The sequence below is a fragment of the Mustela nivalis genome, assembly GCF_964662115.1.
Source record: "Mustela nivalis genome assembly, chromosome: 8".
Taxonomy (NCBI): domain Eukaryota; kingdom Metazoa; phylum Chordata; class Mammalia; order Carnivora; family Mustelidae; genus Mustela; species Mustela nivalis.
The window spans coordinates 39,561,449-39,575,350 of NC_139027.1; the positions used below are offsets into that span (position 1 = coordinate 39,561,449).

The 13,902-nt window shown below is 39.6% G+C and overlaps 1 protein-coding gene across 1 annotated transcript in view; it reads left to right on the forward strand.

The window, feature by feature from the left end:
* The window catches only part of POLR1A (RNA polymerase I subunit A), a 70,679-nt gene that overhangs the window by 29,695 nt on the left and 27,082 nt on the right, over positions 1 to 13,902 (forward strand). Inside the window, exons 14-15 of the mRNA XM_082743455.1 lie at positions 835 to 1,026; positions 12,857 to 13,006. Coding sequence (XP_082599581.1) covers positions 835 to 1,026; positions 12,857 to 13,006 — 342 coding nt within the window. The remainder of the gene's footprint in view (positions 1 to 834; positions 1,027 to 12,856; positions 13,007 to 13,902) is intronic.

Below are 13,902 nucleotides of genomic sequence, written 5' to 3' on the forward strand. Positions count from 1 at the left end.
GGCCCCGCCATGAGCATGTGCTGCATTGTAAAGAGACACATTCTTTTCTTCCGTAATCAGGCACAGCAAGGCCTCTCAACCCTCTTGAGGTTCCTCTGGTTGAACCCCTACCCCTTAGAGAGCTGACGCTTACATCAGTAATACTCAGAGTTCTTACTGCCCCCTGAAAAATCCTTATGACCATCCCCCTACCTCTAATCTATATGATGACCCATCTGTTATTTTCTTCCAAGATATTAAAAATTCTTTGCTATAATGTAGTTGTCCAGTCATTTGCTGACTATCTAGTTCTTCCTCACCATAAAGGATCATATCTGGCCCACTAGAGTAGACTGGAGGGCTAACTCAAATGTCTGGGCGTATAGTATTCTCTCAATAAATATTTACTGAATGGATGACTGATTTAGAGGAAAACCAGGCCAGAAATGTGTGAAAAATACTAAAGCATAAAACCAAAATATAAAAGCAAGAACATAGCAAACTGTAGTGAGGCCAAATTTATGCAAAAATGCCAAAAATAACACTGGAGTAACTAGAACCAGATGGGGTTATGGAAAGAAGGCGTGGGGAACTGGACGAGTTGGAGCTGTTTTGATCTAGAACAGTGGGCATATGGTAAAGGGGGAAGCTGGTCAGGAAGCCCAGGTCATGTGCTTTGGGAGGCAGTTTGCTCTCCAGATAGGAGGCTCAAGCCCGGGGCCTAGTGAGGCTGTGTGCAGGACAATATAGGAGTGGAGGGGAGCGCTGTTGTTGGTACATGGCTTCCAAGCGGATGATTAGGAATTAGAATGTAATTTCACATTTGCCTTCTTTCTTACCTGTTCTGGTTTGCAGGATGGCCAACCATTGGCAGGGTTGATCCAAGATCACATGGTTTCGGGCGCAAACATGACCATTCGAGGTTGCTTTTTCACTCGGGAGCAGTACATGGAGCTGCTATACCGAGGACTCACAGACAAGGTGGGGCGTGTGAAGCTCTTTCCTCCTGCCATCCTGAAGCCCTTTCCACTGTGGACAGGAAAACAGGTAATTGGGAGAAATTTTAAAAAAGGAAACAGGCCACTCGTGTAAAAGATTTCATTCCCAATAGAGTCCAGACGTAGAGAAACGGCAAATCAGATGTTCTGGAACTGAACCCAAGGTATACCTGTATGATCTGTATGACTTTCTCTTTGGTGGGCTTCCTGAGTCTGGGTGGTTTCAGGGGAGTGTCTGCTAAGAGTGGACTGCATAGTGTCTGTCCTCGATGTCCTCATAATGCAGATACAGTGGGAAGAGGTGCTGGTATTGGTGGCAGTAGTAGTAATTTTTTTGTTGGGAGGGGCTGAGTACCTTACTGTAGCTCTGTAGATCTGTTACATTATGTGGTCCTCACAGCCAGCCCATATATATATATACTATATATATATATATATATACTCAGTAGTTTTTTAAGTCTGCGCACCTGCGGCCTGACATGGTACATATATATATTACATATATATGTAGTATATATATATATATATATAATAGGGATAATAATGGTCTTCACAGCACGGGCTGTGAGGACTACATAACGTAACAGATAATAATTAATTAGTGTATATATATATATACTTATTACTGTATATATACAGTAACATATAGTATATATAATATAGTATATACAGTAATAATGTAGTATATACAGTATATACAGTAATATAGTGTATATATACTTATTGCTGTATATATACTATATATACTCTGTGTGTGTGTGTGTGTGTGTGTGTGTATAGTATAATATACTATTATTATAGTAGACGAGGGTACTGAGGCCTTAGAGAACTTCAATGGCATGCCCAAGTCTGTAGGAGGCAGAGTTGGAATTCAGATGCAGGATTCCTAGCTCCTAAGAGATCACGCTGTGCTTCCTGTCAAAGTAATGAAATAATGGTGTGTGTGGCGATAAAATAATGAAATACAGTAGTGTGTGTGTTTCTGCTGTTGTCTGGGTCTCCAGTTTTAACCTTAAGGCCTAACTCCTCATCAGCTGCGTGATCTTGGCTTTGTGGGCCTCCTTTCTTCATCTAGAATACAAAGGGCTCTGGGTGATAATCTCTCAGGTCTCTTCCTGCTCAGTAGTTTTTTAAGTCTGCACACCTGCGGCCTGACTGGTTTTCCGTTGTTAACCCAGCCTTGCGTTCTGGGCAGCCCTTACTTGTCATGAGATATTACCCCATCTGTGTATTTTTAAATTCACTTTGCTCAAGTTTGGTTGAGAATATTTTTGTACTTGTGTTGGTGAGGGATGCAAGCATACCTCGTTTCGTTACACGTTGCTTTATTGAACTTCACAGGTACTGTGTTTTTTACTCCTCGAAGGTTTATGGCTCCCCGGCATTCAAGCGGTTTTGTATGCTTTGTTTCATTTTTCATTGCATTTATTGGTGCCATTTTCCCAGCAGCATTTGCTTACTTCATGTCTCCATGTCACATTTTGGTAATTCTCACAAAATTTCAAACTATTTCATTATCTTGTTTGTCATGGTGATCTGTGATTAGTGATTACAACTTAAAGCTCAGATGATGGTTAGCATTTTTAGCACTAAAGTATTTTTTAAAAATTCAATTTTGTTAACATATAGTGTATTAATAGTTTCAGAGGTAGAATTTAGTGGTTCATCAGTTGCGTGTGACACTCAGTGCTCATTAATTACATCACGTGTCCTCCTTAATGCCCATCACCCAGTTACCCCATCCCCCCACCCACCTTCCCTCCAGCAACCCTCAGTTTGCACCCTGTAGTTAAAAATCTCTTATGGTTTACCTTTTTCTCTGTTTTTATCTTATTTTTTCCTTACCTTCCCCTATATTCATCTCTTTTGTTTCTTAAATTCCACATAGGAGTGAAGCAGTATTTTTTCAATTAAGGTATATACATTGGCTTTCTAAACATAATGCTCTTGCACACAGTAAACTACAGTACAGCGTAAACATAACTTCTGTATTCACTGGGAAACTAGAAATTCATTTGACTCACTTTATCCTCATAGTCACTTTATAGTGGTGGTCTGGAACTCACCCCACAATATCTCTAAGATATGCATATATTGATCTGTAGTTTTCTTCTCTTGTAATATCTTTGCCTGGTTTTGTTATAGGGTAATGCAGGGTTCATAGAATGAGTTGGGAAATATTTCCTCTTTAGCTTTCTGTAACTTTGTATTGTATTGGTATTATTTTTTTTTCTTAAATGTTTGGTTGAATTAGCCAATGAATCCATCTGGAACTGGACTTTTCTTCATAGGAAGGTTTTTTTAACTAAGATGTCTATCTTTTTAATACATATAGGGCTCTTCAGGTTATCTGTTTCTTCTTGATTGAGCCTCAGTACTTTGTGATTTAGATGACTTTTTCTCATAAGTTTTTAAATTTATAGGCATAAAGTTATAATATTTCTTTACTATTCTATCTACAGAATCTATAGGGGGGGGGTCAGCTCTCTCGTTTCTGATATTGGTGATTTAAATCTTTCTTTCTTTCTTTTTTTTTTTTTTAAGTAATCTCTGTGCCCAATGTGGGGCTCAAACTCATGACCCTGAGATCAAGAGTTGCATGCTCCTCTGACAAAGCTAACCAGGCACCCTGATTTGTGTCTTTTTTCTTTTTTCCTGATCAGTTTGCTTAGAAATTTATTAGTTTTGCTCTCAAAGAACCAGCTTTCGTTGACTTTCTTTATTTTTCTGTTTTCTATTTCATTGATTTCACTTTGATCTTAATTTTTCTTTTCTTCTGTTTACTTTGGGTTTGATTTGCCCTTGTTTGTCTCATCATTTAGATTGAAGCTGAAATCACTTATATGAGACCTTTTTCCCCTTTTTTTTTATATAGGCATTTCATAAGTTTTCCCCTTAAGTTCTGCTTAAGCAGCATCGCTTAAGTTATTATGTTGTTTTCATTTTCATTCAAATACTTGCTAATTTGCCTTTTGATTTCTTTTTGACCCATGAGTTAATTAAAAGTCCATTATTTAGTTTCTACATACTTAGAGATTTTCCAGATATCTTTGTTATGGATTTACAATCTAATTTCATTGTGGCAAGAAAACATATGTTGGGTGACTGGAATTCTTTTAAAATTTATTGATGTTTGTATATGAGATTATGTTTACTATGGTGTATCTTGGTAAATATTGTGAGCCCATAAAAATAATGTATACTCGGCTATTCTTAAATGAAGTGCTCTAAAAATGTCAGTTAATAAATAGTTCAAGTCTACTGTCTTTGCTGATCACTGTCCTTCATTGCCTGGTGTCCACTGTCTTAAAAACCATTGTTTCATGATCATGTCTGCTTTTGCTGTTGTTTTTGGTGGAAGAGTCATTAGGTCACTGTTGCTCTAGCTTGGCCAGAAGTGGAAGTCAGTTTAACTGAATAGATGGGGAATTTTGCAATTTAAGATTAAAATCTGTAAGTATGGATTGTTTGGTTCAAGGAGTGGTAACCTTTTTCTGTAAGCCAGACAATAAATAGTTTAGGCTTTGCAGGTCATACAGGCTCTGTTGCAACTACTCAGCTCTGCCGTTGTAGCATGAAAGCGGCCATAGACAAAACATAAATGAATGAGCGTGACTGTGATCCAATTACCTACTTACAAAAACAGGTGGTAGACCAGATGAGGCCTATAGGCTATAGTTTCCTGGCTTCTGACTTAGTTGGCCATATGTATTTGTCTGCTTTATTATTTTTATTTCTATTATTTTTATTATTTCTGTTTATTTGTCTTCATCTTATAAGCCATCTGAAGTTCTCTTGGAAGTGAATGATTATATTTTAAGTAGTTGTCCAGAATTTATTAGAATTTTATTTAAACATAAGCTATGTGTTCAAAATAGAACTAAATAGTGGGCAAAGAATATATATCTAGAACCATAAATATGTTGATTCCCTTCAATCTGGGAATCTAGCCAAAGGAAACAGTCTGAAATGTAGAAAAAGCTACTTGAAAAAAGTAGCCTGTTACACCACCGTTGATGGAGGTGGAAAATTAGAAAAACCTGGATATTTTACATTGGCGCTAAGGAAACTGTGGAACATCCGTTTGTGAAGATATTATGTAGCTGTTTAAAATAGTGGTTTTAAAAGACCATATTGTGAAACAGCCTGGGAAATTTTTCTGACCTAATGTTGAAAACAAAAATAGACTACAGCATTCTCTGTGTGTTCATTGTCAAAACCATGTTAAGCACATAAGTGAGAAAATGTGTGGCATGGAAAAGATTAGAATGATGGAATAATTTGGTCATGTTAGGAATCATTTTCATCTTACAGTGTTTCTGGGCCAAGATTATTACCATTTAATTAGTAAAACTAGAGAATAGGCCCAGGTTTTACTTGTGTCACAGTTAAGGTTTTTTGGTGTTTTTGCAAGGTTGCCACAGGCTGTTACTTCTTTGCAAGTAGGTGTAAAAGAAAAGAATGACTGCCATGCACAAGAATTTGATGGTGACTCAGTCTGATTCTGCAGAGAAAAGCCATGTGTAGAATTAGGAGATGAGGAGCTTCAACTAGGCGCTCTATTTGTACCCCAAAATCAAGTCTTAGGCTCCTTCTCAAGGGCATTTGAGGCAGCCTCTTGAGTGCTTTACTCTCATTTAAGAATCTGAGGTCTCAGCATTTGTTGAAAGAGCATATAAAGGAAAAGGATTTGCCTGTCATTGTATATATCTCAAGTGTTCAGCTCAGTGAACATTCACAAAGTAAATACACCTTTGTAAAATCACCCAGACTAGAAAGTAGAATCTCACCAGCACTCCCAGAAGACCCCTGCAGACCCCAATCTATTTTTACCCCTCTCCGAAGATGGCCCCCAACCTGACTTTGAACACTTTATTAATTACATTTTGTCTTTTTTTTTTTTTTGAACTGTATGTAAATGGAATGGTCAGTCATATCTCTGCGTAAGTCATTCATGGTATCACATAGCAAGAGTTCATTCATTTTCATTGCTGTATAGTATTCCATTGTGTAACGCTGCCATCATATATTTACTCTTTTACTCTCCAGCAACATGTGGCTTGTCTTCATTTGGCTATTACAAATAGGGTTATTATCACCATTCTTGTATATCTTTTGTGAAACATACACATTCATTTTGTAGGCTAGATACCAAGGAATCAAATTGTTGAATCATAAGATCTATGTTTAACATTAATAGATTTATTAATAAACATTTTTCCAAAGTGCTACCAGCAGGGCATGAGAATTCTAGTTACTTCCTATGCTCAGCGGAAGTTGAATTATTGTACCATTTGTTTCCATTAGTTTTATTTTAGCCATTCAGATGGGTGTGTAGTAGCACCTTATTATGGTTGTAACTTGCATTTTCTTACTGATAAGTGAGGTTGAGTACGTCTTCATATGCTTATTGGCCATTAGGGGATCATCACTTGTGAAGTGCTCATTGGAGTCCTTTTCTTGTTTTCTATTCCATGCCATTTTCTTATAAATAAGTAAGGGGTTTTTTTTTTTTTTTTTATGTTCTTGTGTTCGTCCATTGCCAAATTTTTGCCTTTTTACCCAGTGCTGTTTTCTAATGATCAGAGCTTTTTTATTACTATAATTCACCAGCATGTGCTGTTCAAAGCTACTCCTGTATAAGTGCCTGTCCTGAGGGCATCAAGATATTCCCTTGTGTCATTGTCCAGTAGCTCTACTGTTTTACTTCCACACTTAGGTTTACTTGTCTGCGTGGAATTGATATTTGTGGGTGTGTGCGATATAAGGTAGGGGATTCCTTTTCTCCCCCATATGGCTCTCCAGTTAATATAACATCATTTGTTGAAAAGACCAGCATTTTTCCACTTCTCTTTAGTATCTCTTGTGTCAGAAATCAACTAGTCACATAGATGGGGGTCTCTTCCTGGCCTCTATTTAATTCCACTGATCTGTTTGATTTCATTGTACCAGTACTACACTATTTTAATTATTGTAGCTTTATAATACTGATTTCTGACAGTAAAAGTCTCCAGCTTTGTTCTTCAAGACTGTCTTGCATATACTTGGCCCTGTGTATTTCCATATAAATTTTAAAGTCAGCTTATAAATTTCCCCAAAAATAATACCTTCTAGAATTTTTATTGGGATTACATTGTACCTTTAGATCACTTTAGGGAGAATCAACATATTTACAGTATTGAATCTTTCAAATTATGAACATAGTATGTCCTTCAATTATATAAGTCTTGTATATCTTTCATTAAATTTATTTCTAGGTATTGCTATTATAGATGGCATTGTTTATTAAATTTTCTAATTATATAGATGTAGAAATACAATTAATTTATGTGTATTGTCCCTGTATTCAGCAACCTTCCTGAATTCAGTTATTTGATAAGTGCCTTTCAAATTCTTTTTAACTGTAGAAGTAACAGAAGTTGTTGTTAAACAAGAACACAGTGACCTGAAGGGAAAAAGGAAACATTCCCTCCCTCCCCAACCCTATTCTCCATGTCCAAACATACTCTCATAGAAAGTAATTCAGAATGAGATAGAATACCTAGTCAGGAGAACCATGAGTCCTGATTAAATTTGACATTCAGTTTTGAACTTATATTTTAAACCTCTTTATCTGTAACATCCTTGTACCTGAGGCATGAGCTTTCATGACCACCAAATACATGGACCTTTTTTGACTGATTTTTAACATGGCTTACTTTGAATGAGCCACCAGGCCTTCCAAAGGGAATTCCATTATTTCAAGCAGTCTGTATTTTTCTCGGACTACCCTAACTTACTCTGAATATGGCAAGAAGTTCATTAAACTGCCTTCATGTGCTAGATTAACGGGCAGGACCTTTCTTAAAATTGCTTTGTGATGGATTTAGTTCACTTAATGACATATTGTAGATCCATGTCATTCTTTTTAACCCCTTCTCTGTTGTATCCAGTGATATGGATATACCAGAGTTGATTTAACTGGCTTTTTTGGGCAGACATTTAATTGTTACCTGGTTTTTACATTTTACCTAGTGCTGTGGTGAGCACCCACTTAAGTTTACACTCAGGCACTTTCTTTGGTTTGTATTTGAGATGAGTTCCTAGCAGTGTGATTACCAAGTTAAAGGATATATACATTTCAAAACTTTTCTTTTTTTAAAGAAATCCTTTTAATTTTTAAAACATTTTTAAAGTTCAATATTTAAAAAATCCACTTACAATTCTCAAAGATACTGCTATCTACCCTTCAGTTTAAGAACAGGTTGCAGGTTGTCTTTTCTCCCTAGCATAATACTTTATGACCAGAAAGTAAATTTAACATTTCTAGAATGTTATCACAGGAAGAAGCTTAAAATCCTCTTGTTTGACTTCTGTGTTTTTCTTATTGAGATGAGTAATTCATATTTAACTTAAAATTTATGATTTTTAAAAGGGTATAATTCAAAGATTTTTAGTATGCCTGCTGTGTTGTACAACAATCACTACTAGCTAATACCAGAACATTTCCATCATCCCTGAAAGGAACCCCGTATCTATTACCAGCAGTCTCAATTCCTCCCTCCCTCATTCCAAAGTAGTCACTTTCTGTCTCTGTGGATTTGCCTCTTTTGGACATTTCATGTAACTGATACCTTAGAACAGGTAGCCTTTTGTGACTTGCTTCTTTTACTTAATATAATACTTTGAAAATCCACTCATATTGTAGCGTGAACAGGACTTCATTCTTTTTTATGGCTGGATGATATTCCATTGTATGGAAATAGCTCATTTTGTTAGTCGGGTGATAAATGGATAATATAGGTTGTTCCCCTCTTGATAATTTTAAATAAAGCTGCCATGTATATTCATGTACTAGTTTTTGTGTGATGATGCATTTCAGTTCTCTTGGCTAAGGGTGGAATTGCTGGATCATATGGTAATGCTATTTTTAACTTTTTTAAGGAACTACCAAACTGTTTTCCCAAACAGCTGTACAATTTTACATTCCTACCAGCAATGCCTGAGCATTTTTAACTTTTTTAGGAACTACCAAACTGTTTTCCCAAACAGCTGTACAATTTTACATTCCTACCAGCAATGCCTGAGCATTTTTTACTTTTTTTTTTTTTTTAAGATTTTATTTATTTGTCAGAGAGAGAGAGAGCGAGAGTCAGCACAGGCAGACAGAGTGGCAGGCAGAGACAGAGGGAGAAGCAGGCTCCCTGCCGAGCAAGGAGCCCGATGTGGGACTCGATCCCAGGACGCTGGGATCATGACCTGAGCCGAAGGCAGCTGCTTAACCAACTGAGCCACCCAGGCGTCCCCATTTTTAACTTTTTTAGGAACTACCAAACTGTTTTCCCTAACAGCTGTACGATTTTACATTCCTACCCGCAATGCCTGAGCATTCTAATTGCTCCACATTATGGACTCTTCCATTGATCAGTATGTCAGTCTTTATGCCATCGTTGTGTCCTTTGTTGTATTGAAATCTGGAAGTATGTGTCTTCTAACTATGTTCTTCTTTTTCAAGATTGTTTTGGTCATTCACGTCTTTTGCATTTCCTTGTAAATTTTAGGATCAACGTGTTCATTTATACAAAACTTGCAGTTGGAATTTCAGTAAGGTTTGCACTGAACCTGTAGATTGATTTGGGGACCCTTGCCATCTTAGCGATATTAAGTCTTCTGATCCCTGATGTCTTTCCATTTTATTTAGATTTTCTTTAATTTCTTTCAACATTGTGTTAGACTTTTCAGTGTACGAATTTTACACTTCTTTGCTTTAAATTTATTCCTGAGTATTTTCTTTTTTGATACTTTTTTAAACTGAATTATTTTGTTAATTTCATTTTCAGATTGTCATCATTAATGTATAGAAATAGTAGATTTTCTATGTTGACCTTTGCATCCTTCCTCTGTGCTTAGTAATTTACTAGGTCTCATAACTTTTTTGTGGATTCTTTAGGGTTTTCCATCTAAAGATCATGTCATTTATAAACTGAGGTAGTTTTACTTCTTCCTCTCTAATCTGGCTGCCTTTTATTTTTTTTTGTCTTGCCCAATTGCCCTGGCCAGTACTTCTAGTACATTGTTGAATACAAGTGTGGGAGTAGGTATCTTTTGTCTTGTTCCTGATCTTGGGCAAAAAGTGTCTAGTCTTGGACTGTTTAGTATATATGTATGCATTTTTTAAGATATGATTTATTTAGGGATGCCTGAGTGTCTCAGTTAAGCATCTGCCTTCAGCTAAGGTCATGATCCCAGGGTCCTGGGATCAAGACCCGCATCAGGCTCCGTGTTCAGTGTGGAGCCTGCTTCTCCCTCTGCCTGCTTTTCACCCTGCTTGTACTCTCTCTCTCTGGCAAATAAATAAATAAAATCTTCAAAAAATATATTTATTTTGAGAAAAGAAGAGACAGAGGGAGTGGGGGGAGAGACAGAGGGAGAGACAGAATCTCAAGCAGATTCCCCACTGAGCATGGAACCTGACCTGGGGCTGGATCCCACAACTGGGAGATCATGACCTGGGCTGAAATCAAGAATTGGATGCTTAACTGGAGCCACCCAGGTGACCCAACCACCGAGTATATTAACTATGGGTTTTCATAAGTGCCTTCTTTTCAGGTCAATACCATTCCCTTCTATTCCTATTCTGCTGCGTGTTTTTATCATGAAAGGTTGTTGGAATTTGTCAAGTGCTTTGCTTCTTCTGCGTTCTTGTTTTTATAGACAAGATGGCGGGTCGTATTTCCTTGTCCTCTGATGGTTGGCTATGTGTGCTTGCACCTTGCACATAGACTTCCTATCCTGACTGTGCCCAGCCTGCCAGTCCATGCTGTGGTGATTTAGTTGAGATACAGCTTGTGGTCAGCCTCACAGGGAAGCCTCACCCTCCTGTCTTTACTTCCTCTCCCTTGTCTGGCAGTGCTAGCTTTCTGGAGAGTGTGGTTATGGCCCTACCGGTCATCTTCCGTTGAGGCAGAGTGTTGTCTGCTTTCTTTAAGGATGATACATAAAGATGCCACTCTGTGGGGCCTGGTGCAGGTGTACAAAGAGTTATTTACTGATGCCTGCTGATGGCTCCCAGCCCCTCCTTAGCCCGCATGCCTGTTGCCCTGGCCTCTTTGCACCTTGCCTGCTACATCTTTGGGAATGTGTGCTTTTGCCCCTCTCTGGAGTCATGGTTATACCCAGGCACAGCTGCCCCCGCCTGGGTTCTCAGTGGAGCAGCTGCTTCAGAAATCTCCCCCCAACCTCCAGTTAGCAGCCACTTATTGAGTGGGTGGCAACCGTGATGCACCCAGCTGGGGCAAAGGAAGGAAAGACTCCCCAGTCTCTCAGTATCCATGATTAATCCCTGTTGAATGACTTTATTTCTGGTGTTAGTTCTGTAAATCCTAATTGGATGGGAGCCATCATGTAACCAGTGGATCCTGTGGTGTTCCTCACGTGGAGACTATCCCATGGTGCTCCTTCCTCACTCAGCTTTAATAACCGCTTCTGAAGTCCTGGTCCTTCTTGTCAGTGTCACTCAGCAGGCTTATTCTCTGAGAAATTTACATAGCCTCAGTGTCTAGACCATGAATGTATTTGGAACAGGTGGGCCTGTTAAAAGTAAAATCAGAGCATGTCACTCCTGTGATCAGAACCTCCCGAATAGCTTTCCTTCTCACTCAGACTAAAAGCCTCCCGCCTGAAATGCATGGTCTGATCTCTGCATGGTTTGCTTCCTCACCACCTTGTTGGCGGGGCCTTCCCTGCCTGTCTTACTGAAAATCCTGAATACTCCTTCCCCTTTCCCCCTTGCTCTCCTTGGGGTTCTCCTTCCCTGTTTTGTTTTCCTCCAAGGACAGTCCCCTTTGGGAAGGAAGGTTCCAGTGAAGGCAGACTGATTCCATTCGTGACTCTTCCCAGCACGGGGCCCATTGTAAGCACTCAGTAGAGCATTGCTGAAAGAACAGGTGGATTTTATCTCCCCTGCAAATGAGTGGTGCTAACCCGAAGAGCACAGTCATTTTGCCCCTCGGTACGTGACCAGTCAGTGGTAAACCAGAGACTCTGGAACATCCTCTCATCTCTGAAGCTTCTCAGTCAGATTATCCAGGCCTCATGTGTGAAGCCCTTCAGAGGGAGAGCTCTCCCTTCCTTCCTTCCTTTGCACCCACTGGAAAGTCAAAGCTCTTCTGTGGGAGGGTGTTATTGACCATAATTTTGGTGACTCATCTGTTTTGATGTGGCCTGAAGATGAAATAAGGATGCCTCTGAAGAGTGTTCTTCAACCTTTGCCTCAGTCCTGGAACTGACATCATGTTGGGGCTGACCTCTGGCAGAGGACAGCGCTGTGACCCCCACCATCTCTCAACCCTCCTGTCATTGCTTTTACTTTTTTACTACATACTCAAATCTTTCTCTACTGTGACCCCACAGCAGTTTACTTTTTTCTTCTCTGTCCTTTAGGTCTATTCAGGGACTTCATCTTCAGTTCTAGAAGATTGTTCACTTTAAAGATTATTTTAGGGGGGGCACCTGGGTGGCTCAGTCAGTTAAGCATCTGCCTTCAGCTCAGGTCATGATCTCCAGGTCCTGGGATCGAGCCCTGAGTGGGACTCCCTGCTTAGCGAGGGGATCTGCTTCTCTCTCTCAAAAAAGAATTTATTTCAGGAAATAAGAGTGCCAGTGAAATTCTTAATGGTGTATATCTGTTTCTGTTCCTAAGCCCCCTCTTACGGCATGTAAGTGGAGAACAACTGAGATCAGCTTGTCCCACAGAGGTGGAAATGTGTGGTTTTCTTGCTCTACCTACAGATCATCAGAATGGAGTTTTTTGGCTTTGGGGGATGAACAGGGCCAGGTTGTCCTAAAAGGGAACTCCCCTTTTCTCCCCACAATCAGCAGCATCTTTCTTTTCTTTCCAGGTTGTGTCAACGCTGCTCATAAACATAATCCCAGAAGACCACGTCCCACTGAGCTTATCGGGAAAGGCGAAGATCAGTGGCAAAGCCTGGGTACAGGAGCCCCCTCGGCCTGTTCCTGGCTTTAACCCTGACTCCATGTGCGAGTCCCAGGTGTGGCTGCCTAGCTGTGCGGTTGGAGACATCTACTCTCAGGTTTAGACAAATGGATATAAAACAGAGACGGAGAAAGGGAGACTCAGGTCATGGCTTTCAAGAGAGGTAGTTGTGCCCAAATGGGTGTCACTTTTGGTTTTAGAAAGGGTCAGAGTTGATTGGTGGTATTTAAACCTCCATATAAACCTTCCAACCACTTGGGAAGCAGAAGGCCTCTGGACTCAATTCTGCAAAACTTGCAAATGCAGAACCCATGTTTTCCTTTGAGACCCCTGAGTAGCTCAAGTTCACGGATCTGCTGTGAGGTTGCACACCTTCCGGCTCCAGCCCTCGGGAAACAGGGCTCCTGCAAGCCAGCCAGATAGTGGCCCCACACTAAAGACTTCCAACCTTAAGTCCCCAGCTCACAAGTGCTTTGTCACAGGAAGTAGCAGACATTCCATTTAGAACTGAAGCTGCCGCTTTTCTTTCCCTTTAGAGATCAAGGGCTTAATGTGTGCTACATTATGCGGCTAGCAGTCCTTCCTTTAATTAGCTTCTGATGCTTTAACCCAACTTTGGAAAGTGCAAATGCCTGAGAAGATATTAGAAAGCTTATGTTGGTTTTTTGTTTTGTTTAAAGATTTGTTTATTTTATTTGACAGATAGAGGCTTATGCTGTTCTTACTTGTAGAGTCCAAGGGGAGGAAGAACCTAGGCCAAGGTTGTGCTCATGGAGTTTATACTCCAGGTGCTCTCATTTCTAGTCATAAGGTCCTTGGAAAGGGTACTTGACCTCCAGTCAGTATGGGTGGGGTTGTGCTGCAGGGGGACAAGAAAACAAGCAAAATGTCTGGGGGGGAGGGGTGCTGGTAATAGTCCCTAGCAAACATAATTGAAAAATATGGGTCTTT